Consider the following 21,437-nt stretch of genomic DNA (forward strand, 5'->3'; position numbering starts at 1 on the left):
AAATGGTCGGTTGAAGATGGATTTTGCCTTTGGAAAACGCAGAGGTGAGTGACATCTGTATATTGTGTTATCAGAAGCGTGACGCACGTGGTTGATGGGGTCCAGGTGCTTCACGGAATCCATCTGATTGAAGCTGTAAACCTTTCGCCGATGGAGGAGGTGACGGCTCAGTTCTTAGCAGAGGCTTGTTTGCAAATATCTGCCTTCCAGTTTTGGGGGTGGCAACAGTTGAAAACCTTGGGGTGCTACGAGGAAGAAGCTAAGGTTTGGCTCATCAGCTCACACAAATGTGACCTGTGAAAGCATCTTCAGGTGGATAGGAGGGGTATGTGAGGGGCAGACAATAATTTTAGATTAACCTTAGAGGCTTGGTAGAACTCATTGGGTATTCAGCTGTTCACTATTTATTTCAAGGCCTGCATCAACACTGATGTTTTCCTAATTGGCAGTATAGGACATGGATACGTAACCTACCCTGATTTTACTCACATTTAATGCATTCTGACTCTGAATCTTGAAGTCCTTAAATCACAGCTCATTCATTGAACAAAATGAGGGACACAGAAAACATCAAGGGGGTGTCACCTTGTTTTGTTTCCTCATTTATTCTTCTGTGGGTTATTTTGCCAAACAGATTAAGCTTTTCATTGGGTTATTTCCCCAAAGCTTCATCCTTTTTTCTACCTCAATCTTCTCTTGCCCTTTGTAGATGAATTTCCCTATTTGGGGGAGTCTCACAAGTTATTGAGGTCTGTCTTGTCTCATTTTAGCTGAGAAACATTAATAAAATTGGATTATTTCCTTTGATCTTATTTGCAGGATGAAGTGAGAGGATAACACCACGCTATTTATGGCCCTCAACTTGGTAAGTAAGATAGCCTTAATTTTAGCTTTTACTTTAACTTGTATATTTGCTCATGAGTGACTATCTCTCCATTTTTTTAAACTGAAGGAAAGGGCAATTATGTGCACATTTGAGTATTTTGAATTGAGACTAGGTTGTCGGGATTATAAAATCATATCTGTCTTGGGAAGTTTTTCTGGAAGTTTGTCAGTATTTTGGTGAATCATTGAGTTTGCTACATGGAGGGATCAGTTTTCTTCCATGGTACAGAGCTTGGTTCCTAATACCTGTCTTGTTTACACTATTGGCTGGTACTGAACTTTGAAGGAATGGCTGATGTCTTTCTCAGTTGAAAATGAAAACATAGGCGAGAGTCTTTGAAAACTGACAATGGGAAGTAATGTGAAATAAACCTTCTGCCAGCCCTGCCCTTCATCTCAGGATCTCTCTAAGGTAGCTTGGATGATGGTAATAGCAGTTAACATTCAATGAATGTGTCAGTGATCGGCTAGGCACCCTTCTGTTTCCTCAACAGGAATTAATCAGTTCCTTACAACAACCGGTCATGTGAGGTATCTTCTCTTTAAAGGTGAGGAAGCTGGGATGCAGGAGAGTTCTGATGATTGTTGATCATTCTGGACTCGATGGGTCCACAGATTTTCTCAGCTCATCCTGTCAAAGATGGACACTTCTGAGGCCAAGCAGGGGACCCTCACATGAGGAGTCACAATCCCAGGACTGGCCCGTGGTTAAGATTCTAAACTCTTACACTGTGGTTGGTGGCATCTTGGTCAGGATCTCTTCTTTTCCCCCTGCTGAGCGTTGTGATTTTGACTGGAAAATTTTTCATACATTCTGTCTGAGGCCTCCCCACTCTTTGAGCCGTCCTAGGTTTTCTCTCTGGCGTCTCTCCTTCCCCCCACCCTCCATGGGGGTCTCTGGGGGACATTGTTTGGTTGCTGGTATGTGAGTATTTATTGCACTAGCATTGGTGTTCTCTTTAAAGTGAAACCCACAACTCCTTAGAAAACAATTGGAATTTCAAGAAGAGCTGGCTGGCATACTTTTATGCTGCAGAACAGATTGTCACATGCTGGGTTGAGTGACTCAAAGAGGCTGGAGCTGGGCTTGCAGGCTGGGGTCCTCTGGAGTGTCTCTCACAAAGGTCCCTGTGTGGGTGTCTTCTGGGCCTGGGGACACGCTGCCCTTTCACCAGAGCCTTTTTATAAAGAACTCTACAAGCAGGCTTTTGTTTTCTTTTGCACTTTCTCTAGTAGCTTTATTAAAATGCTTTAAAAAGAGGGGGAGCTAGGAGCCCTTGAATGCCAGGAGCATTGGTTTTAGAGGGTGCAAAAGCAACGTCTCTATTAAAAGTCGCACCATTGGCTTCTGCCAACCTCCAAGCAGCAGGAGAGAACGATGCCCACACTAGGGTGGCCACACATGTTGGCTCTCGCACAGAGGAGCTGCAGCTGGCCTCCTAGGGAAGGGCAGGGCTCTGGCTAAAAAGCCAAACTGCTCAGGTTTGAATCCTGGGTGACCTTGGGTTTCTCTGGGCCTCTGTCTACCCATAAGTCAGTGGAGATAATCATAGGGTTCATGTGAGAATTGAAATGTGGTAATGATCTTTAGATGGAGCCCTGATGAGGGTGTACACCCAGGGTGCACGCCCCTGGGGGCGGGAAGCCTGACCGGGAGTGAGGCTCCTCCTGCACCCAAGTCTGCATACACCCCAGAGATGCCTGCGGCTCTTCTTCCTGAAGGTGCCGTGGCTCCCATCTTCCCTCTGCAGACATACCATTGTGCTTTGGTCTGTTGTGGTTTGCAGATACCCTGTGTTTTAGAATTGAAGGTCTGTGGCAACCCCACCCTGAGCAGGCCTGTTGGCACCAGTTTTCAAACATTTGCTCACTTTGCGTCTTTGTGTTACATTTTGGTAATTCTCACCATGTTTCAGAATTTTCATCATTACTTGTTATGGTGCTCTGTGATCAGTGATCTTTGTTGCTACTATGACTTGCTGAAGGCTCACGTGATCTTCAGCATTTTCTAGCAAAAATGGATTTATCATTAAGGTGTGTACATTGTTTTTAAAGATATAATGCTACTATACATTTCATAGACTACAGGATAGCATAAATATAACTTTTATATGCACTGGGAAACCAAATAATTCATGGGAATTCCTTTTTTTGTGATATTTGCTTTATTGCAGTGGTCTGGAACAAAATCCTAAATCTCTGAGGTATACCTATCCATAGGGCTGTAAATGAGCTGATCGGGAAAGGCAGCACTTGTCTCAATTTGTGGATATTTAGCTCCTCTGGGTTCACTTACAGGACTGACTCTTCCAGGCATGGGCCCCCCAGCTTTCTAGGCAAAGCCCCAAACTGCAATTCTTCCATTTTGGCCAAACTCACATTAGTGGCTGGGAACCAGCCTCACCCCCTCCCCTCCTGCCCAAAACAAGATAGGAAGGCTGAACTTAATAGAGACTCGGACGACAAGATTTAAATAAATAAGCTGTATTATCTGTACAAAAAAAAATATAAATACAGTTTTGTGTTTTAGAGGAGGAGGTGCCTCCTCCCACATTCTTCAGCAGCCCTAATAATCTCGTGGTGCTGCTGAGTCACGATTCACAGAACAAACAGTAAATGTACATTCATCTCATGGAAGGAGCACGCTGTTTCCCACCCCAAACCTCGGTCCTCTGGCCTCGCTCTGAAAGCCGTCTTCACCTGCTACACCCTGACAGGTGGACAAGCTCGAGGACCTCCACTGTTTAGGAACTGTAAATATTGGCCACTGGGTTTCTAGAACTATTGAACTAGAAAGAACCAACCGCATTAGTACCAGTATGGAATCCGTCTTCCGCATTCCGTGCGTGACTGTTGTGTCACAAACGAATCCCCTCTTATTGCCCCATCATCCCGTGCCGACTATTACAATGTATTCTGTACACAGTGGGTGGATCCAGAGTTAAACATCAGCTTCGTCTAAAAATAGGAACAATACAATAATCGCCACTGAGTTTACAGGAACACAACTGCAGGAAGTTAATAAAAAGTCCCCCAAATATTTTATTTTTTTTCTGGAAGACAATGTACAATTATTAATATTGCACTTTTTTATACAAGAAATCCTAATAAATATTCACAAAAGATATACAGACATAGAAAACATTCTCTTTTTATTTTAAATAAAAATTACACTGATTTTTAGTAACATGATTTCTCAGAGCCCATTACTATGGTGAGGAAACCGCCTTAACTGTCCACAGCTCACCTGGGGCGGACACAAAGCGTAATGTCTTCCCCCCACCCCAATTTTTATTTCCAGGCTGGCTGGAAAACGCAGCCCTGATGTCAGTGGTGGCCTCTGAGGTGAGTGGCATTTTGCGAGTCTGTATATGTGGCGGGGGGCAGTCTGTGTGAGGGGTGAGTGACTCTGGCCACTCGGCTCTGCTCTAGTTGCTACTAAATGGGGGCCATGTGGTGGGGGGAGGATACAATCACTCGCCCAAAACCACTCCGCTGAACGAGCAATTTGCCAAAATGTCCCAGATTTTCAGTTTTGCCACTGGACTTGCTACAGCCTCTCTACCATAGCTGATGGCATGACTAGGTGTGTATGCTGCTTTGCCCACACTGAATTAGCAAAACCGAGGTATGTTAATTCTGGTGGAGTATATCATATTTCACTGTATGGAGGGTATGGTTGAAAAGCCTTCAAGGACCTTCTGGGAAGCTTTAGTTACCCTTCGGCTTTGCTGCTGTGCCCCTTGGCCCCACCCACACCTGGTCAGCTCTTGAGGAAAGTGGTTGCTCTGATCTGATGGATGCTCTGACAAGTCGATTAATGGCTTGGTTTTTGACAAGCTGACCCTAGTCCCTGGCCCTTCAGTGAAGCATTAAAAACCTTATAGGTAGGAAACCCAGTCTATTCAGATCAAAACACCTTGGCCTGTGTCGGCAATTAGCTCCGGACTCTTGATTTAGAGACACCAGGGGTGGCATGACTTCACAGCTAGGCCCTGCTGTCTCACCAGCTCTGCCCTGGGGGTGTGGGCAGAAAGTTCACGGAGCTGCCTCGGGGACTCCTCTCCACCCTAGGGAGGGAATGGCTCCTGCATGCAGCCTGGGCCCAAGGGCAGAAGAGCTCTGAGTCCCAGGGCCTCCCCTGACCCCACGGAGGTCCACCAGGCATGTGGGCTTGGGGTTCAGAACGTCACCAGCTGCCTGCTCATTCCCTGCTGTCCCCTTCTCTCAGGAACACACACCACTTTCTTTGTGCTTCTGTCCCTGCCCTGCCTACTTCATTTTCTGCATCACCGTCCACTTCAGCTACTTGGATTGGCTTCCCTTTACCCTACAGTGTTTTGAGTTCTTGTTGCTCTGAACCCCCCCTCCTCCAGTGGAAGAGCTGAGTTCTGGGCTGGGTCTTTAGCATGGCTGATGTCCCCGCTCCCCGGTCTTGACCATCCCTGGCTAGGAGAGACGCCTTGGTTGTCCAGAGTCAATACCGATGCTTTACAAGCTCTCAGGCACCACCCTTTTGCCCCTCTCTTTCGTCTGCTGTTGGCTCTGGCTCCCTGCTGTCTCGGGGGCTACGCTGGCCTCTTCCTGGGTCTCTCTGGGACCCAGGTTTGGGAGGGAGCTGGCTGGCCAGGGGGCTCTGCTGTCTGGCCCGTTCTGCTCTGCAGCCTCCTTCAGACCTCCGTCCTTGTCCGGTCCCCTCATTCTGTCCTCCAGCCAGCTGAGAGCAGACAGCTGGGGCCTCACATCTGGGGAGGGGGCAAGGAAGGAGGTCAAAGAGGGTTGTGTGTTTAGGGGTGGGGAGGGACAAATAAATAAATAAAACGAAGAAAGCTTAAGTTCTGCCCGAGGTGGTTGCATGAGTCCTCTGTGCGGCCAGGGTAATCTCGCCTCGCCCTGTCTTCAAGCTTTGCCACAGGTTCCACAGCAGCGAGATTTGAACTGGTTGAGCTGGCAGAGTTTCAGCTGTTTCACCTTCTCACAGTACCGGGTGGTGTCTCTGCATTCCGCTGGGAAAGGGGACAGAAAGGAGATGTGAAACAGACTCAGTCATGGCTGTGGCCACCAGGTGCCTTCTGGGGTCAGACCCTTGTGCTGGAAGGGCCACCGCTGCCCGGCACCTCTGAACTGGCCTTGCTCTGGCAGAGCTTGGCCATCTGCTCCCCAGGCTGCAGCTGGGCATTGAATGCTGGGGCTCTACGGCCTTTCTGACAGCCCCCTTCCTTCCTGAGGGTGGTTGGGACTGCCTCACCTCCTAGGCAAGGTGCCCTTTTCCCATGGCATTTGAGTACCTGGAGCTCTTCCTCCTTGAGATGGTTCCCAGGAGGACTGAGTTCTGCTCCACTTCGGGGCGGGGGGCATGCAAGTGAGGCCTGCCTGTGGTGGCCTCATCCCCTGAAATGTGAATCTTCCCTTCCCTGTGAAGCTTTGTTTGCTGTAATCTCCCGCCAGCCTCTCTACTCTTCACCTACACTGTGGCGTCCTAGTTCAGTACCGACACAGGCTACATGGTTCTTCAATACTGACGTGAACTGGGGCTGTGCACATCGGTGGTTAACGCGCTAAGTCTGAACTATTTTCAAAACAGTGGTCCCGAGTGTGGGAGCTGGCAATGATGGGTCGGCATCACACAGGAGGACATAGGCAATCCCTGCTCATGTAGAAGAAGCGATGGGACTGTCTGTCTAGAGGGTATCTCTTCAGCAGGGGGAATCTGAGACTCGGTGAGACCCTGACTGAGGAGAAACTGCACAGCAAGACTTAAAAATTTCCTATTCTTTGCCTCATGTTTTGTCTCTGTCCTTGGGAGGAAGCACCTCCAATGTATTTTGGGTCCAAAGGAAGAAAACATAGGTCCCCACCCAACTGGGATACAAACGTGGTGTTGCGCTGAGGAGGAGGCTCCAAACTTGAGGGAGGGAATGAGTGTCAGACCCTGGGTGTGGCTCTTGCACAACCAGCTGGGTGTACACGGGGCGGGGAAGGAGGGCACGGGTCGGCAGGTCCTTGTTCTGTGGGAAGCAGAGCCGCGAGGGCTGCAGTGTCGGCTGAGCGGGAGGAGCGCTGTTCGCTGCTTGGGTATAAACAGGGCTTTCTCCGCAAGAGCCACGGTTTCCTCGTCCGCTCTGAGTGTCTGTGTGTGTGTGTGAGTCACTCAGTCGTGTCCGACTCTTTGTGACCCATGGACTAGCCTGCCAGACCCCAGGCTCCTCTGTCCATGGAATTTTCCAGGCAACAATACTGGAGTGCGCTGTCATTCCCTTCTTCAGGGGATCTTTCTGACCCGGGGATGGAACCCGGGTCTCCCTCACTGCAGGCAGACTCTTGACCGTTTAAGCCACCGGGGGAGTACCCACAGCCAAACTACTGTACGTGAGCTGGAGGCTGATTGCATCCAGCGCTTAGCCAAATGCACCTGGCCCTCTCAGGGGCCAGTATGGAGCCCTTGGGCCACGCCCAGCCATCCTCTGTGGCCTCGACACATGTATCTGCATCCTCGCACGCCTGCATGCACCCCTCTGAGAATACCTGACTCCAGCCCTGGCTCAGGATCCCTGGGAAGGTGGGACTACTGCCCTGTGTTCATGCTCGGTCCCTGGGACTGCCCGTTGCACCCGACGCCTGGCGGGGAGTTTGCAGGTGGCTCTGTGGGGTTGGAACCTACTGTTTTCACAGGGGGTGATGTTGCAGCGCTGCCAGTTGGCGGGCCGAGGTCCCCAGGAGCACAGGTGGTCGGGCACTGCCTTGTTGGTGCGGGTGTGCACGCACTCCACGCGCCGGGACTGGAAACCGTAGCTGCCGCAGGTCGCCGTGCACAGGGTCCACAGGCTGACCCTCCAGTGTACGTTGCAGGCTTCTGACCAGCAGTTCTGGGTGCTCACAGGCCTGTGCCAGGGGAGTGGGAGCGGCAGGGTTAGGGTCTGCGCCTCTGGGGGCCGGATCAGGGGAGGCAGATGTGAACACACTGCTATAAACCCAAGACTGTCAGGCATCCATCAGGAACTTCCAGTGCTGCCAGCCCTGGGTTCTGATCTCTTTTTCTGAACGGCTGCAGGGTCTCAGAAGACCCCTTCCTCTAACTGGGCCTCCGTCTGCTCATCTCTACAGCGTCTCTGTCACTGCAGGAATTGAGAATGAGCTCCACCAGGCTGGGGGCCGGCAGAGCTGCACTCAGGGCCTGGGACCTTGGGGAGGGAGGTGATGAGCCCTCACCCCCAGGGAAGGAAGGAGAGGGGCTGGGGGCTGGGTAGGGATGGTAGGCGGAGACCCGGAGACAAGGGTCTCAGTGTAACTTCTAAAGGGAAGCGGACAAGAGTGAGGCTGGTGGAGCCCTTGAGGTCTGGTGTCCCCTTTGTGGACCTGATCTCCTGTCCACCCTGGGGCCAGAGCCAGTCTCTGTGCCAGCTAGTCTCCTCAGAAGAGCAGCACCCTCTTGTGCTCTCATCTCTGAATGAGGGAAGCCCAGCCTGATCCATCCAGTAAGCATGAGGCCACCCCGAGCTGTCTACCTTTAGGAGTCCAATGGTCTGGAGAGGGTGGAGGTGAAAGGGGAGAGTGTCTGACCGCTGGGACCGTGGGAGGTTGGAGGAGACACGTTCACTCACCGTCGTCTTTCCGCGCTGTTGACACAAGGGCTGGGGAAGGGGTGGTCCGTGGCTCTCCCTTACCTCGGAAGGGCGCTGCACTGCTCTGACGCTAAGGTGATGCCATCCAGCGTCTGGCAGAAGACTTGTCTGTGCTGCACGGCGAGGCGAGGCCCGATGCAAGGCCCGTTGCACTGGGAAGCAGAAAAAGGTGACAGATGTTAGCCAGTCATGGGACAGGCCGCCACGCCCAGGCTGCGTGGGGCAGAAGATCCCTGTGCAGGGGCTTGTTTGAGGTCTTCAGGTCACTGATTCTGCCTCTCTTTAGGCCAGTTTAAAGGTTATCCATCACATTTCCTTTTCTTAGTGCCACAGTGGGATGGTTGGCTCTGCTGAATTCTGTGAGCATTCTCACATCGTTGTTGCTGTTTGGTTGCTAAGTCATGTCTGCCTCTTGTGCGACCCCGTGGAATGTAGCCCACCAAGATCCTCTGTCTATTGGATTTCCCAAGCCAGAATACTGGAGTGGGTTGCCATTTCCTCCTCCAGGGAATCTTCCCAACCTAGAGAATGAACCTTTGTCTCTTGCATTGGCAGATGGATTCTTTACCACTGAGCAGTTGGCTAATGGTAGTGTGGAGGTGGTCAGAGATGTCAGCCGCCTCCCAGATGAACCATATGCAAGCTGACTTGACACAATGTACTAGGGATGTCGTGGTAAACTTGAGAGCTGAAGACCTCTAAACAAGGCCCTCTTCCCTCCTTCAGTCCAGAGGGTAATCTGGTTTATTATTTTCTTGCTGAATTCATTAAAGTAATGATCATCTCTTTCCTTTCTCTGGTTTCATTTCCTCTAAGATAAACCAAAGGTGCCGGAGCAAAAGTAGATTTAAGTGTGTATAGTTAGTCCACGCTCATGGAGATGGTTAAGCTTTTCCCAGGGTTGGCAGAGCCAGCCTATCATGGTAAATAGTCCCACCAACAGTGATGTCTGTGCAATGAGAAAGCAGCAGACCCGTAGCCAACATCTGCTATTTGAGTAGGGTAAGGGGACAGATACCCACTTGGAGGTCATTTTAGAACAAAGGCTCTTAACTTGAAAGTATTTGGACTCCTAGGGATTCACAGGGGAGCTGTTAACCCTTAAAATTACAAGCGGAAATCCTGTTTTATTTTAAATTTTATTTTTTCTTTTTAGTCTTTGACCTCCTCACCCATTGTTTTCACACTCCACCCCCTGCCTCTGGCAACCACCAATCTGTTCTTTGTATCTGTGAGCTTGCTTTTTTAAAAAACTATATTCCATATATGAGACAGATCATATGGTATTTATCTTTCTGTGTATGTGTGTGTCTGCATGCATGCGCCATCATGCAGTTTTTGTGACTCCATGGACTGTAGCCCACCAGGCTCCTCTGTCCATGGGTTCTTCCAGGCAAGAATCCTGGAGTAGGTTGCCATTTCCTAATTTTTCTCTGTATGACTTATTTAACTTAGCATGCCCTTGAGGTCCATCCATATTGTCACAAATAGCAAGATTTTAGTCTTTTTTATAGCTGAATAAAATTCCATTGTGTGTGTATGTGTGTATATATATAAAGATGATGTGTGTATACACACATACACACATATATATATACACACACACTACACATATATATACATATACATATGCTGTCTTTATCCATTCAGCCAACAATGGACACTTAGGTGGTTTCTATATGTTGGCTATTGTAAATTATGCTGCAGTAAAATATGAAGGTGCAGATACATTTTCAGCTTAGCATTTTCATTTTCTTTAGGTAAATACCCAGGAGTGGAATTGCTGAATCATAGGGTAGTTTTAATTTTTTGAGGAATCTTCATATTGTTTTTCATAGTGGCTGCCCCAATTTACATTCTTACCAACAGTGTGGGATGCCTCCTTTTTTTCCACATCCTCACCAATACTTGTTACTTCTTGGCTTTTCAATAATAACCATTTTGACAGGTATAAAGCTATATCTCAACGTGTTTCTGGTTAGTATTTCTCTGATAATTGATGTTGAGCACCTTTTAATGTACCTTTTGGCCATGTGTATGTCTTTGAAAAAATGTATATTCAAATCTGCTTATTTAAAACTGAAAAAAATTTTTTTTTGCTGTGGAATTATATCAGTTCTTTATCTATTTTGGATATTAAACCCTATTGGATATATGATGTGCAACTATTTTCTCATTTAGTAGGTTATCTTTTCATTTCATTGATATTTCCTTTCCTGTGCAGAAACTTTAAATATGATGTAGTTTCACTTTTGCTTTTGTTACTTTTGATTTTGGTGTCAGATTTTAAAAAATCAACACCAACACTGATGTCAAGAAGCATACCACCTATGTTTTCTTCTAGGAACTTTATGGTTTCAGGCCTTACATTCAAGTCTTTACTCCATTTTTAGTTAATTTTTGTATATGGTGTAAGATAATGGTCCAATTTTCCAAACTACATTTATTTAAGAGGCTGTCCTTTCCCCATCGTATGTTCTTGGCTCCGTTGTTGTAAATTAATTGATCATATATTTGTGGAACTATTTCTGATTGCTTTGCCTTCATTTTACTTAGAACCCCATGGGTTTCCTGAGCCTGGATGTCTGTTTCTTCCCCCAGGTTTAGAAATTTTTCAGTATTATATCTTAAAACAGGATTTCTGCTCCTTTTTTTCTGGGACCTATATAAAAGACAAGCCCTTTAGCTTAACTTTCTTTCCTGCTCTGATTGGATGAGTTCTTCTGCCCTGACTTCACATTTACTGATCCTTTGCTTCGTCTAGTCTGTTGTTGAACACCTCTAATATAATTTTTAGTTAATGTGTTCTTCAGCTCTGTGACTTCTATTTGGTACCTTTTTATATTTTCTATCATTTTGTTGAATTTCTCACTCTGTTCACACATCTTTTTATTCACCCACGCTGAATTTCTAAAAGCTCTCAGGTGATGCCAATATTATTGGTCCATGAACCTCAAGTTAAACAGTAACAAGGCTTATGGCATTACAAAGAATAGGGAACTGCTTGATCTCAAGATCTTTTTAGTATTTTTGCATTGGTGATATTGTTTGGATTGGCTTCAAACCATAGAGTCCCACCAAACCTCCATATTCCTCTCCTGTAAGAATGAAAATGGTGAGTTTCTGACAAGAAAATTCTTTTGAAATAGTGTCATGCAAAGATCTATTCCTTAATTTTCCTATCTCTTTGAAGTCTGTGAAAACCATGCTGGTTTTAGTCGAAGTAGAACTAAGACCACCTTCTCAGTTCTAACAACCTGGCTTCACGTATAATTCAACTTTACTCTTTTTATCCAACAAATTTATGAGGCACCTGTCGTGGATAGGGAATGTGTTCCATAAAAGCATGTGTGAAGGAATGATGGCAAAAACAGCCCTGGAATGTTTACAGGAGAATTATATGAGAGGTAGAATTATAAATGTGGCTGTAAAACGTGTGCCACATCATGAGAAATACTGTATGCTGTCTGAGTAGTTTGGATTTCCTTATGAATGCTACTTTGTTGGGGTGGGGGAGGGGAGGCACCTAAAATGGTTTTTAAGTGGGAGTGTCATGATCAGAGTTACTCTTTAAAAAGATTATTCTGTCAGCAGTCTAGTAATTGAGTTGAAAAGTCTGGAGAAAGAAATCTAGGCAACAAATTGTGCTGACCAAAATGAGGGCAATGGAAATGGAGAGGGGATTCTACAGAAGTATTATTCGCTTGCCTTCAGTGTTGCCTTGACTCTCAGTAACAGACAGGGAGCCAGCTGAGTCTTAGGTTGAAGGACTGAACAACTAGATAAGAATTTGTTTTGAAGATGTTTTGTATGAGATGTTTGTGACATATGCAAATATGTATGTTCACTAAGCAGGTGGGTATATAGATCTGTGACTTAAAAGTTGAGCTGTACTGAGCACCATCCATTTGAAAGTCATCAGTAGACAAGTAGTGGCTAGGAGTCACAAGTAGTATACCCCAAGGTGGGGGAAAGCATGAGATGGAGAAAAGGCTTAGGGCAGAACCGCAAGGGACACTAATTAAACTGCGGGAAGAGGAGAAAAAGAGAACATAGAAAACGTATTCACAGAGACCAGTAAAGGAGTTTCCAGAAAGGAAAGGGGGTCAGTGGTATCAAAATCAAAATGCATCAACAAGAACAAAGAACTGGCCAGGACCCAGTGGAACTTACAGGCTGCACTGGTGATCCTGGAGAGGGCTGTTTCAATGTGGCAGCTGGCACCGAAGTCAAACCAGCAATGAAGAGAGATACAAACGAGAGAGGAGGCAATAGGGCTCTTAGAGAGACAGCACTCCTTCAAGAATTCCTGATTGTGAGCATGTCAGCAAAATGTCAGGGTAGGTAGCTCTAAGTCCTCCTTTGCACACAAACATCAAAACGCTGCCAGAAACTGGCTAAACTAATCTTACAGGAATTCTGAAAAAGTTAAAGGCCTATTGCAACTTAGAAATACCCAATAAACAAAAATCCGTCTTCAAAACACTAGGAAAAACTGTGAAGTTTTGAGAGAATACCCAGGTAAATCAGTGAAGGTGTGCATAGGCACAGAGAAAGTGTATTCAAGGACTGGGAGGCATGTCTGTCTTTTCCTGCGCCCAAACCCCAGCAAGGCACTTTTGGTCTAGACGTAGTAGCAGCAGCCCATTTTTCTTCCCCCATCTGTAGGGAGCAGAGAAGATCCTATCTGCAGTGTGCAGGGTTCTAACCTATCAGAGGGCTACCTGAAGGACTGGTCTGTGTCTCTCCTAACTCAGGTGTCAAGTGCCATCCTCCACGTGTGAAAGCTGCAAGGAGACTGGGGACACTTGGGGCAAGAGATCACAGATGGAGACATGCAATAGAGCACCTAAGGCCCTGAGAACAACCTGAGGTGAGACCATCTTGGAAATTAAGACGTTCAAGAGCAGCTGTACATAAAGAGGAATTCTGAAAGCCAGAAGCAGGCCCAGGTAAGACATATGCTCAGAAAAGACCTCAGAAGACCTTAAGCTTTCATCTCAGGCTGATCCCTAGGTTCAGAGAACACCCAGCTAATCTGTGCACAGGTACAGAGAAAGGGTATTCAAAGACTGGGAGGAATGTCTGTTTTTTTCAATGCCCAGTTTCCCATAATAAGTCATAAGCACTTCAAAGAAATAGGAAATCATGGCCCATTCAAGTAAGAAAGTAAAGTGGCAGAACCAGCCCTAAAGCAACAGAGCATCACATGTATTAAACAAAGACTTTAACACAACTGTCATAAACATGTTTGGAGATCTAAAGCAAAACATGAATAAAGGAAATCAGAAAAATGGTATGTGAACAAAATGAGGATATTGACAAAGTCAAATTATAAAAACATTTGAAACTAAAAAATACTTATCTGAATTGAAAATTTCACTAAGAGAGTTCTATAGCAGGCTTGAGGAGACTGAAAAAACAATTAGCAAGCCTGAAAACAGTTCAATTGATGATGTTGAGTCTTAGGAGCTCAAAGAAAGAAAATGAAGAATATGGGACCAATGTATACAGATTTTATCTATCTATCTCTATGAGTCCTAGAAGGAGGAGAGAGAGAAAGGGGCAGAGAAGTCATTTGAAGAAATAATTGTTGAAAAACCCCCAAATTAGATGAGAACTGCAAATCTGAGACAGTATAATCAAATTGTCTTGCAAAGAATTTTGAAATCAACAAGATAGACTCATCAGGTATAAGGGATCCTCTCAACAAGCTTAGCAGATGATTTCTCAGCAGAAACCCTGCAGGCCTGAAGGTAATAGAGTTATATCCTTAAAGTTCTGAAAGAAAAAAAACAAACTATGTACTTAGAATTCTATATCCAGTGAAACTGTCATTCAAAAATGAAGGTAAAGTTAAGATATTCCCAAATAAGATCAGAGGGAGTTCATTAACCACTATACTTGAAAGTAAGATACATGAGAGACCCTTAGGTTGAAATGAAAAGATGTGAGATAGTAACTCTAAACCATATGACATGGCCAGCAAATATAAATACATGTTGAAATATAAAAATTGGTATTATACTTTTGTTATGTAACTACACTATTTTCTATAGGATTTAAATGACAAAATGCATGTCTTCTTTGGAGAAATGTCTGTTTAGTTCTTTGGCCCATTCTTTGATTTCTCCAAAGAAGACATACAGATGGCTAACAAACACATGAAAAGATGCTCAACATCACTCATCATCAGAGAAATGCAAATCAAAACCACAATGAGATACCATTACACGCCAGTCAGGATGGCTGCTATCCAAAAGTCTACAAGCAATAAATGCTGGAGAGGGTGTGGAGAAAAGGGAACCCTCTTACACTGTTGGTGGGAATGCAAACTAGTACAGCCACTATGGAAAACAGTGTGGAGATTTCTTAAAAAACTGGAAATAGAACTGCCATATGACCCAGCAATACCACTTAGGCATACACACTGAGGAATCCAGATCTGAAAGAGACACGTGCACCCCAATGTTCATCGCAGCACTGTTTATAATAGCCAGGACATGGAAGCAACCCAGATGCCCATCAACAGATGAATGGATAAGGAAGCTGTGGTACATATACACCATGGAATATTACTCAGCCGTTAAAAAGAATTCATTTGAATCAGTTCTAATGAGATGGATGAAACTGGAGCCCATTATACAGAGTGAAGTAAGCCAGAAAGATAAAGAACATTACAGCATACTAACACATATATACGGAATTTAGATAGATGGTGGCGATAACCCTATATGCAAAACAGAAAAAGAGACACAGAAGTACAGAACAGACTTTTGAACTCTGGGGGAGAACGTGAGGGTGGGATGTTTTGAAAGAACAGCATGTATACTATCTATGGTGAAACGGACCACCAGCCCAGGTGGGATGCATGAGTCAGGTGCTCGGGCCTGGTGCACTGGGAGGACCCTGAGGAGTCGGGTGGAGAGGGAGGTGGGAGGGGGGATCGGGATGGGGAATACGTGTAACTATATGGCTGATTCATGTCAGTGTATGACAAAACCCACTGAAATGTTGTAAAGTGATTGGCCTCCAACTAATAAAATAATATTAAAAAAAAAAAATGACAAAATGCATTAAAAATGATTATAAATCTGTTAGTTGATATACAATGTATAAAGATGTAACATATTATTAACAAAGGGGAAAGGTTCTATAGGAATAGTTTGTGTGTGCTTTAAGTTGCTATAAATCAAAATTAGATTGTTATAACTTTAGAATGCTATATGTAAGTCCAAGAGCAACCACAAATAAACTATTTGTAGACTGTATTCCAACAACAAAAAGAATAAAAAACATCACCTAAACACAAAAAAAGGCAGTAATGAAAGTTATGAGTAGGAGAAGCTATAAGACACCTAAAACAAAGAACAGTGGCAAAAGTAAGTTCTTCCTTATCAATAATTATTTTAAATGGAGAAAACAAACCTCTCCAATCAAAAGGCACAGGTTGGCAATCTATCTACAAGTCACTCACTTTTTAATATAATTTAAAAAATTATAGTGTTGTGCTTCTGGTATATAGCAAAATATTCATATATGTTGTATATTATGTATTTCATATTTTCATCATAGGTTGTTACAAGATATTGACTATAGCTCCCTGTACTATACTGTAGGTCCTTCATCTATTTTTAAAATTAATTGAAATTTTTATTTATATTGGATATGGGCTTTCCTGGTGACTCAGATGGTAAAGAATCTGCCTGCAGTTCAGAAGACCCAGGTTCAATCCCTGGAGAAGGGAATGACTACCCACTCTAGTATTCTTACCTGGAGAATTCCATGGACAGAGAAATCAGGTGGGCTACAGTCCATGGTTGCAAAGAACTGGACACAACTGAGTGACTAACACTTTCATTTTTCTCTCATTTTCAGAAGGAGAAGAGAGAGGAAAGGGTTACAAATATATTTGGTGAAATTATGGCTGAAAACTTCCTGAAATTGAAGAAATTCCCACACAAAATGAAGCCAAAGGGGTCCGCATCAAGACACATCATTTGAAGCAATAAAACAACAGAGATGAACTTAGAGGGTATTATGCTAAGTGAAATAAGTCAGACAGAGAAAGACAAATACTGTATGATATCACTTATATGTGGAATCTGAAAAATATAAGAAACTAGTGAATATAACAAAAAAGAAACGGACTCACAGATTTACAGAGCAAACTCCTGATTACCAGTCAGATGAGTGAAGAGGAAGGGACAAGATGGGGGTAGGAAATTTAGAGATAGCAACTAATATGCAGAATAAGCTATGAGAATATATTGTATAACACAGGGAATATAGCCAATGTTTTGTGATAAGTATCAGTGGAGTATAGCCTTTGGAAGTTGTGAATCACTATTATACATCTGTAACTTTATATAATGTTGTATACCAACTATATATTTCACATTCACATGGTTGATTCACAATGTTGTGTTAGTTTCAGGTGTACAACAAAGTGATTCAGGGATCCATATATATTTATCTATACTTTTTCAAGGTTTTTTCCCATTTAGGTTATTACAGAGCACTGAGCAGGGTTCCCTGTGCTATACAGCGGGTCCTGTTGGCTATCTATCTATTACTTTTTACAATTGGAGTATAATTGCTTTACAATGTCATGTTAGTTTCTGCTATACAACAGTGTGAATCAGATACACACACACACACATATATCACCCCCCACCTCCTTCTAGGTCATCAGAGCACTGAGCTGAGCTCCCTGGTTATACAGTAGCTTCTTGCTAGCCATCTGCTTTACACATGGAAGTGTATATATGTCAGTCCTACTCTCCCAGTTCATCTTACCATCGCCTTCCCTGTGTCCACAATGTCCGTGTCTCTATTCCTGCCCTGCAAATAGGTTCATCAGTACCATTTATCTAAATTCCATATATATATGTTAATATATGATATTTGTTTTTCTCTTTCTGACTTATGCTAGGTCCATCCACATCACTACAAATGACCCAGCTTTGCTCTAGAGTAATATTTTGTACTCAGAATATTAATGGCTGAGTACTATTCCATTGTATATATGTACCACATCTTCTTTATCCATTCCTCTACTGATGGTCATTTGGGTTGCTTCCATGTCCTGGCTATTGTAAATAGTGCTGCAATGAACACTGAGGTGCATGTATCTTCAAATTATGGTTTTCTCGGAGTGTATGCCCAGTAGTGCGATTGCTGGGTCATATGGTTTTATTTTTAGTTTTTTAAGGAACCTCCATGCTGTTCTCCATAGTGGTTGTATCATTTTACATTCCCAGAAAGAGGGTTCCCTTTCTGCCACACCCTTTCCAGCATTTATTGTTCGTAGATTTTTTTTTTTGATAATGGCCATTCTGACTGGTGTGAGGTGAGAGCTCGTTTTGATTTGCATTTCTCTAATAGCTAGTGATGTTGATCATGTTTTCTTGTGTTTGTTGGCCACCTGTATGTCTTCTTTGGAGAAATGTCTATTCAGGTCTTCTGTCCATTTTTTGATTGTGTTGTTTTTGTGATACTGAGCTGCATGAGCCATCTGTATATTTTGGAGATTAATCCTTTGTCAGTTGCTTCATTTGCAAGTATTTTCTCCCATTCTGAGGATTGTTTTTTGTCTTGTTTAATAAGGTCTCATTTGTTTATTTTTGTTTTTATTTTCATTACTCTAGAAGCTGGTCAAAAAGAATCTTGCTATTATTTATGTCAGAAAGTATTCTAGCTATGTTTTCCTCTAAGAGTTTGATAGTTTCTGGCCTACATTTAGGTCTTTAGGCCATTTTGGGTTTACTTTTGTTTATGGTGTTAGGAAGTGTTCTAATTTTATTTTTTCACATGTAGCTGTCCGGCTTTCCCAGCACCACTTACTGAAGAAGTTGTCTTGTCTCCATTGTATATTCTTGCCTCCTTTGTCAAAGGTAAGGTGCCCTTGGGTGCTTGGGTTTATCTTTGGGTTTTCTATCAGGTTCCATTGATCTGTATTTTTGTTTTGTGCCAGTACCATACTATCCTGATTACTGCAGCTTTGTAGTATAGTGTGAAGTCAGGGAGCTTGATTCCTCCAGCCCTGTTTTTATTTTTCAAGACTGCTTTGAGTATTTGAGGTCTTTTGTGTTTCCATATAAACTGTAAAGAACTTTTTGTTCTAGTTCTGTGAGAAATGCCTTTGGTAATTTGCATTGAATCTGTAGATTGCTTCGGGTAGTATAGTCATTTTCACAATATTGATTTTTCCATCTATGAACATGCTATATCGCTCCATTTGTGTCATTTTTCTTATAGTTTTCATCTTTTTTTAAAAATAGTTTTCTGCATACAAGTCTCTTGTCTCTTTAGGTAGGTTTATTCCTAAGTATTTTATTCTTTGAGTTGCAATGGTGAATAGGATTGTTTCCTTAATTTCTCCTCCTGATTTTTTGTTGTTAGTGTATAGGAATTTTGTAATCTGTAGCTTTACTAAATTCATTGATTAGCTCTAGTACTTTTCTGGTGACATCTTTAGAATTTTCTATATATAGTATGTTACCTGCAAACAGTGACAGTTTCAAAAAACTGAAAACATTTCCTCTAAGATCACAAAGAAGGCAAGGATACCACTCTTGCCACTTTTATTCAACATAGTTTTTGAAGTCTAGCCATGGCAATCAGAGAAGAAAAAGAAATAAAAGGAATTCAAATTGGAAAAGAAGTAAGACTATCACTGCAGATCTACAAGGCAATCTGCTAAGATTCAATGCAGTCCCTATCAAATTACATTGCAATGGCATTTTTCACAAAACTAGAACAAAAAATCTTAAAATGTGCATGAAGACACAAAAGACCCTGAATAGCTGAAGCAGTCTTTAGAAAGAAAAAATAGAGTTGAAGGAATCAGGCTTTCTGTCTTCAGATTATACCATTAATACAAAGGATGCTTCCCTGGTGTCTCAGAGGTTAAAGCGTCTGCCTCCAATGCGGGAAACCCGGGTTCAATCCCTGGATCGGGAAGATCCCCTGGAGAAGGAAATGGCAACCCACTCCAGTATTCTTGCCTGGAGAATCCCATGGACAGAGGAGCTTGGTAGGCTACAGTCCACGGGGTCGCAAAGAGTCGGACACGACTGAGCGACTTCACTTCACACAATACAAAAGAATATGGTACTGGCACAAAAACAAATATAGATCAATGGAATAGGATAGAAAGCCCAGAAATAAACCCATGGTTGATTAGTCAATGACAAAGGAGGCAAGATTATACAATGGAGAAGCGACAGCCTCTTCTATAAATGGTGCTGGACAGTTACATGTACAAACTTGGATACTATAAACCTCTCAGAGGAAAACATAGGCAGAATCCTCTAACATAAATTGCAGCAATATCTTTTCGGATCTACCTTCAGGAGCAATGAAAATAAACATGTGCTGTGCTGAGTTGCTCAGTCATGTCCACCTCTTTATGACCCCATGGACTGTAGCCCACTCTGTCCATTGGGATGCTCCAGGGCATCTTCCCAACCCAGGGATCAAATCCAGGTCTCCCACATTGTGGGCAGATTCTTTACCATCAAAGCTACCAGGGAAGCCCCGTAAATGTTGGGCTAATTCCTAGTAGTTCCTAATTAAATGTTTTTGTGCAACAAAGAAAACCATAGCCAAAATAAAAAGACAACCCATAGAATGGGAGGAAATATTCATAAACAATGCATCCAACAAGGGATTCATCTGCAAAACACACAACTCAATCAAAAAACTGGCAGCTCTAGTTAGACATTTCTCCACAGAAGAAATACAGCTGGCCAAAAAGCACATGAAAAGATGCTCAACACTGCTAATTATTACAGAAGTGCAAATCTACAATGAGATATCACTTTAGCAGAATGATTATCATCATAAAATCTACAAAAAATAAATGCTGGAGAGGGTGTGGAGAAAAGGAAGCCTCCTATACTGTTGGTAGGAATGTAAATTGGTACAAGCACTATAGAGAATAGTATGGGGATTTCTTAAAAACCTAGAAGTAGAACCACCATATTATACTGTAACCTCACTCCTGGGCACATATTTGTAGAAAACCATAACTCAAAAAGATACATATATCCCATTGTTCATTGCAGCAGTACTTAGAGTCGCCAAGACATAGAAGCATCATGAATGGCCACTGACAGAGGAATGGATTAAAAAGAAGGTATAAAAAGCTATAAAAAGAAGGAAATAATATCATTTGTGGCAACATGAATGGACCTAGAGATTATCTTACTAAATGAAGTCAGTCAGAGAGAGATACAAATATTATATGATATTGCTTGCTGTGGAATCTAAAAAAGATAAAAATTGAATTATTTTCAAACAGCCTCATAGACTTCAAAGACAAACTTATGTGTATCAAAGGGGAAAGGTGGGGGAGATAAATTAGGAGACTGGGATTAACATATACAGACTATTTATAACTGAATCACTTTCTGTACAGCTGAACTAACATAATATTGTAAATCAACTATATTCCAATATAAAATAAAAATTAAAAAGGAAGATTTCAAAGAACCTAACCTCAGGCCTTAAGGAACTAAAATAAGAAGGGCAAACTAAATCCAAAGCTAGCAGAAGGAAGGAAATGATAAAGACTAGAATGGAGAAAAGGAATAGAGAAAATTAGTGAAGTCAAATGTTTGCTCTCTCTAAAGATCTACAAAATAAACAACTTTTAGCTACACTGACTACAAAAAAGAGGATTCAAATTATTAAAATCTGAAATGAAAGTGGTAACAACATTACTACTGGTTTTATAGAAATAAAGATGAAAAGAGTATTATGACCAATTGTACACAAACAAATTGGGTAACCTAGGTGTAGTGGACAATTTTCTAGAAACATACAACCCACCACAAGTGAATCATGAAGAAGTAAAAGTATGACTAGATCTAGGTCTATGACTAGAAATGAGATTGACTCAGTAATTAAAGACCTCCCAACAAG

The 21,437-nt window shown here is 43.1% G+C and overlaps 1 protein-coding gene across 3 annotated transcripts in view; it reads right to left on the reverse strand.

Moving 5' to 3' along the window:
• Nucleotides 1-3,372: 3,372 nt before the first annotated feature.
• ADAMTSL1 (ADAMTS like 1) overlaps nt 3,373-21,437 on the reverse strand; it is a 479,825-nt gene continuing 461,760 nt past the window's right edge. For all 3 annotated transcript variants that reach the window (XM_065908168.1, XM_065908169.1, XM_065908167.1), the window contains 3 exons: nt 8,550-8,659; nt 7,547-7,767; nt 3,373-5,891 (listed from right to left, as the gene is read on the reverse strand). In XM_065908168.1, the coding sequence (XP_065764240.1) occupies nt 5,785-5,891; nt 7,547-7,767; nt 8,550-8,659 (438 nt within the window). In that variant the 3' untranslated portion in view covers nt 3,373-5,784. The remainder of the gene's footprint in view (nt 5,892-7,546; nt 7,768-8,549; nt 8,660-21,437) is intronic.

Source organism: Muntiacus reevesi, chromosome 17 (assembly GCF_963930625.1).
Source record: "Muntiacus reevesi chromosome 17, mMunRee1.1, whole genome shotgun sequence".
Taxonomy (NCBI): domain Eukaryota; kingdom Metazoa; phylum Chordata; class Mammalia; order Artiodactyla; family Cervidae; genus Muntiacus; species Muntiacus reevesi.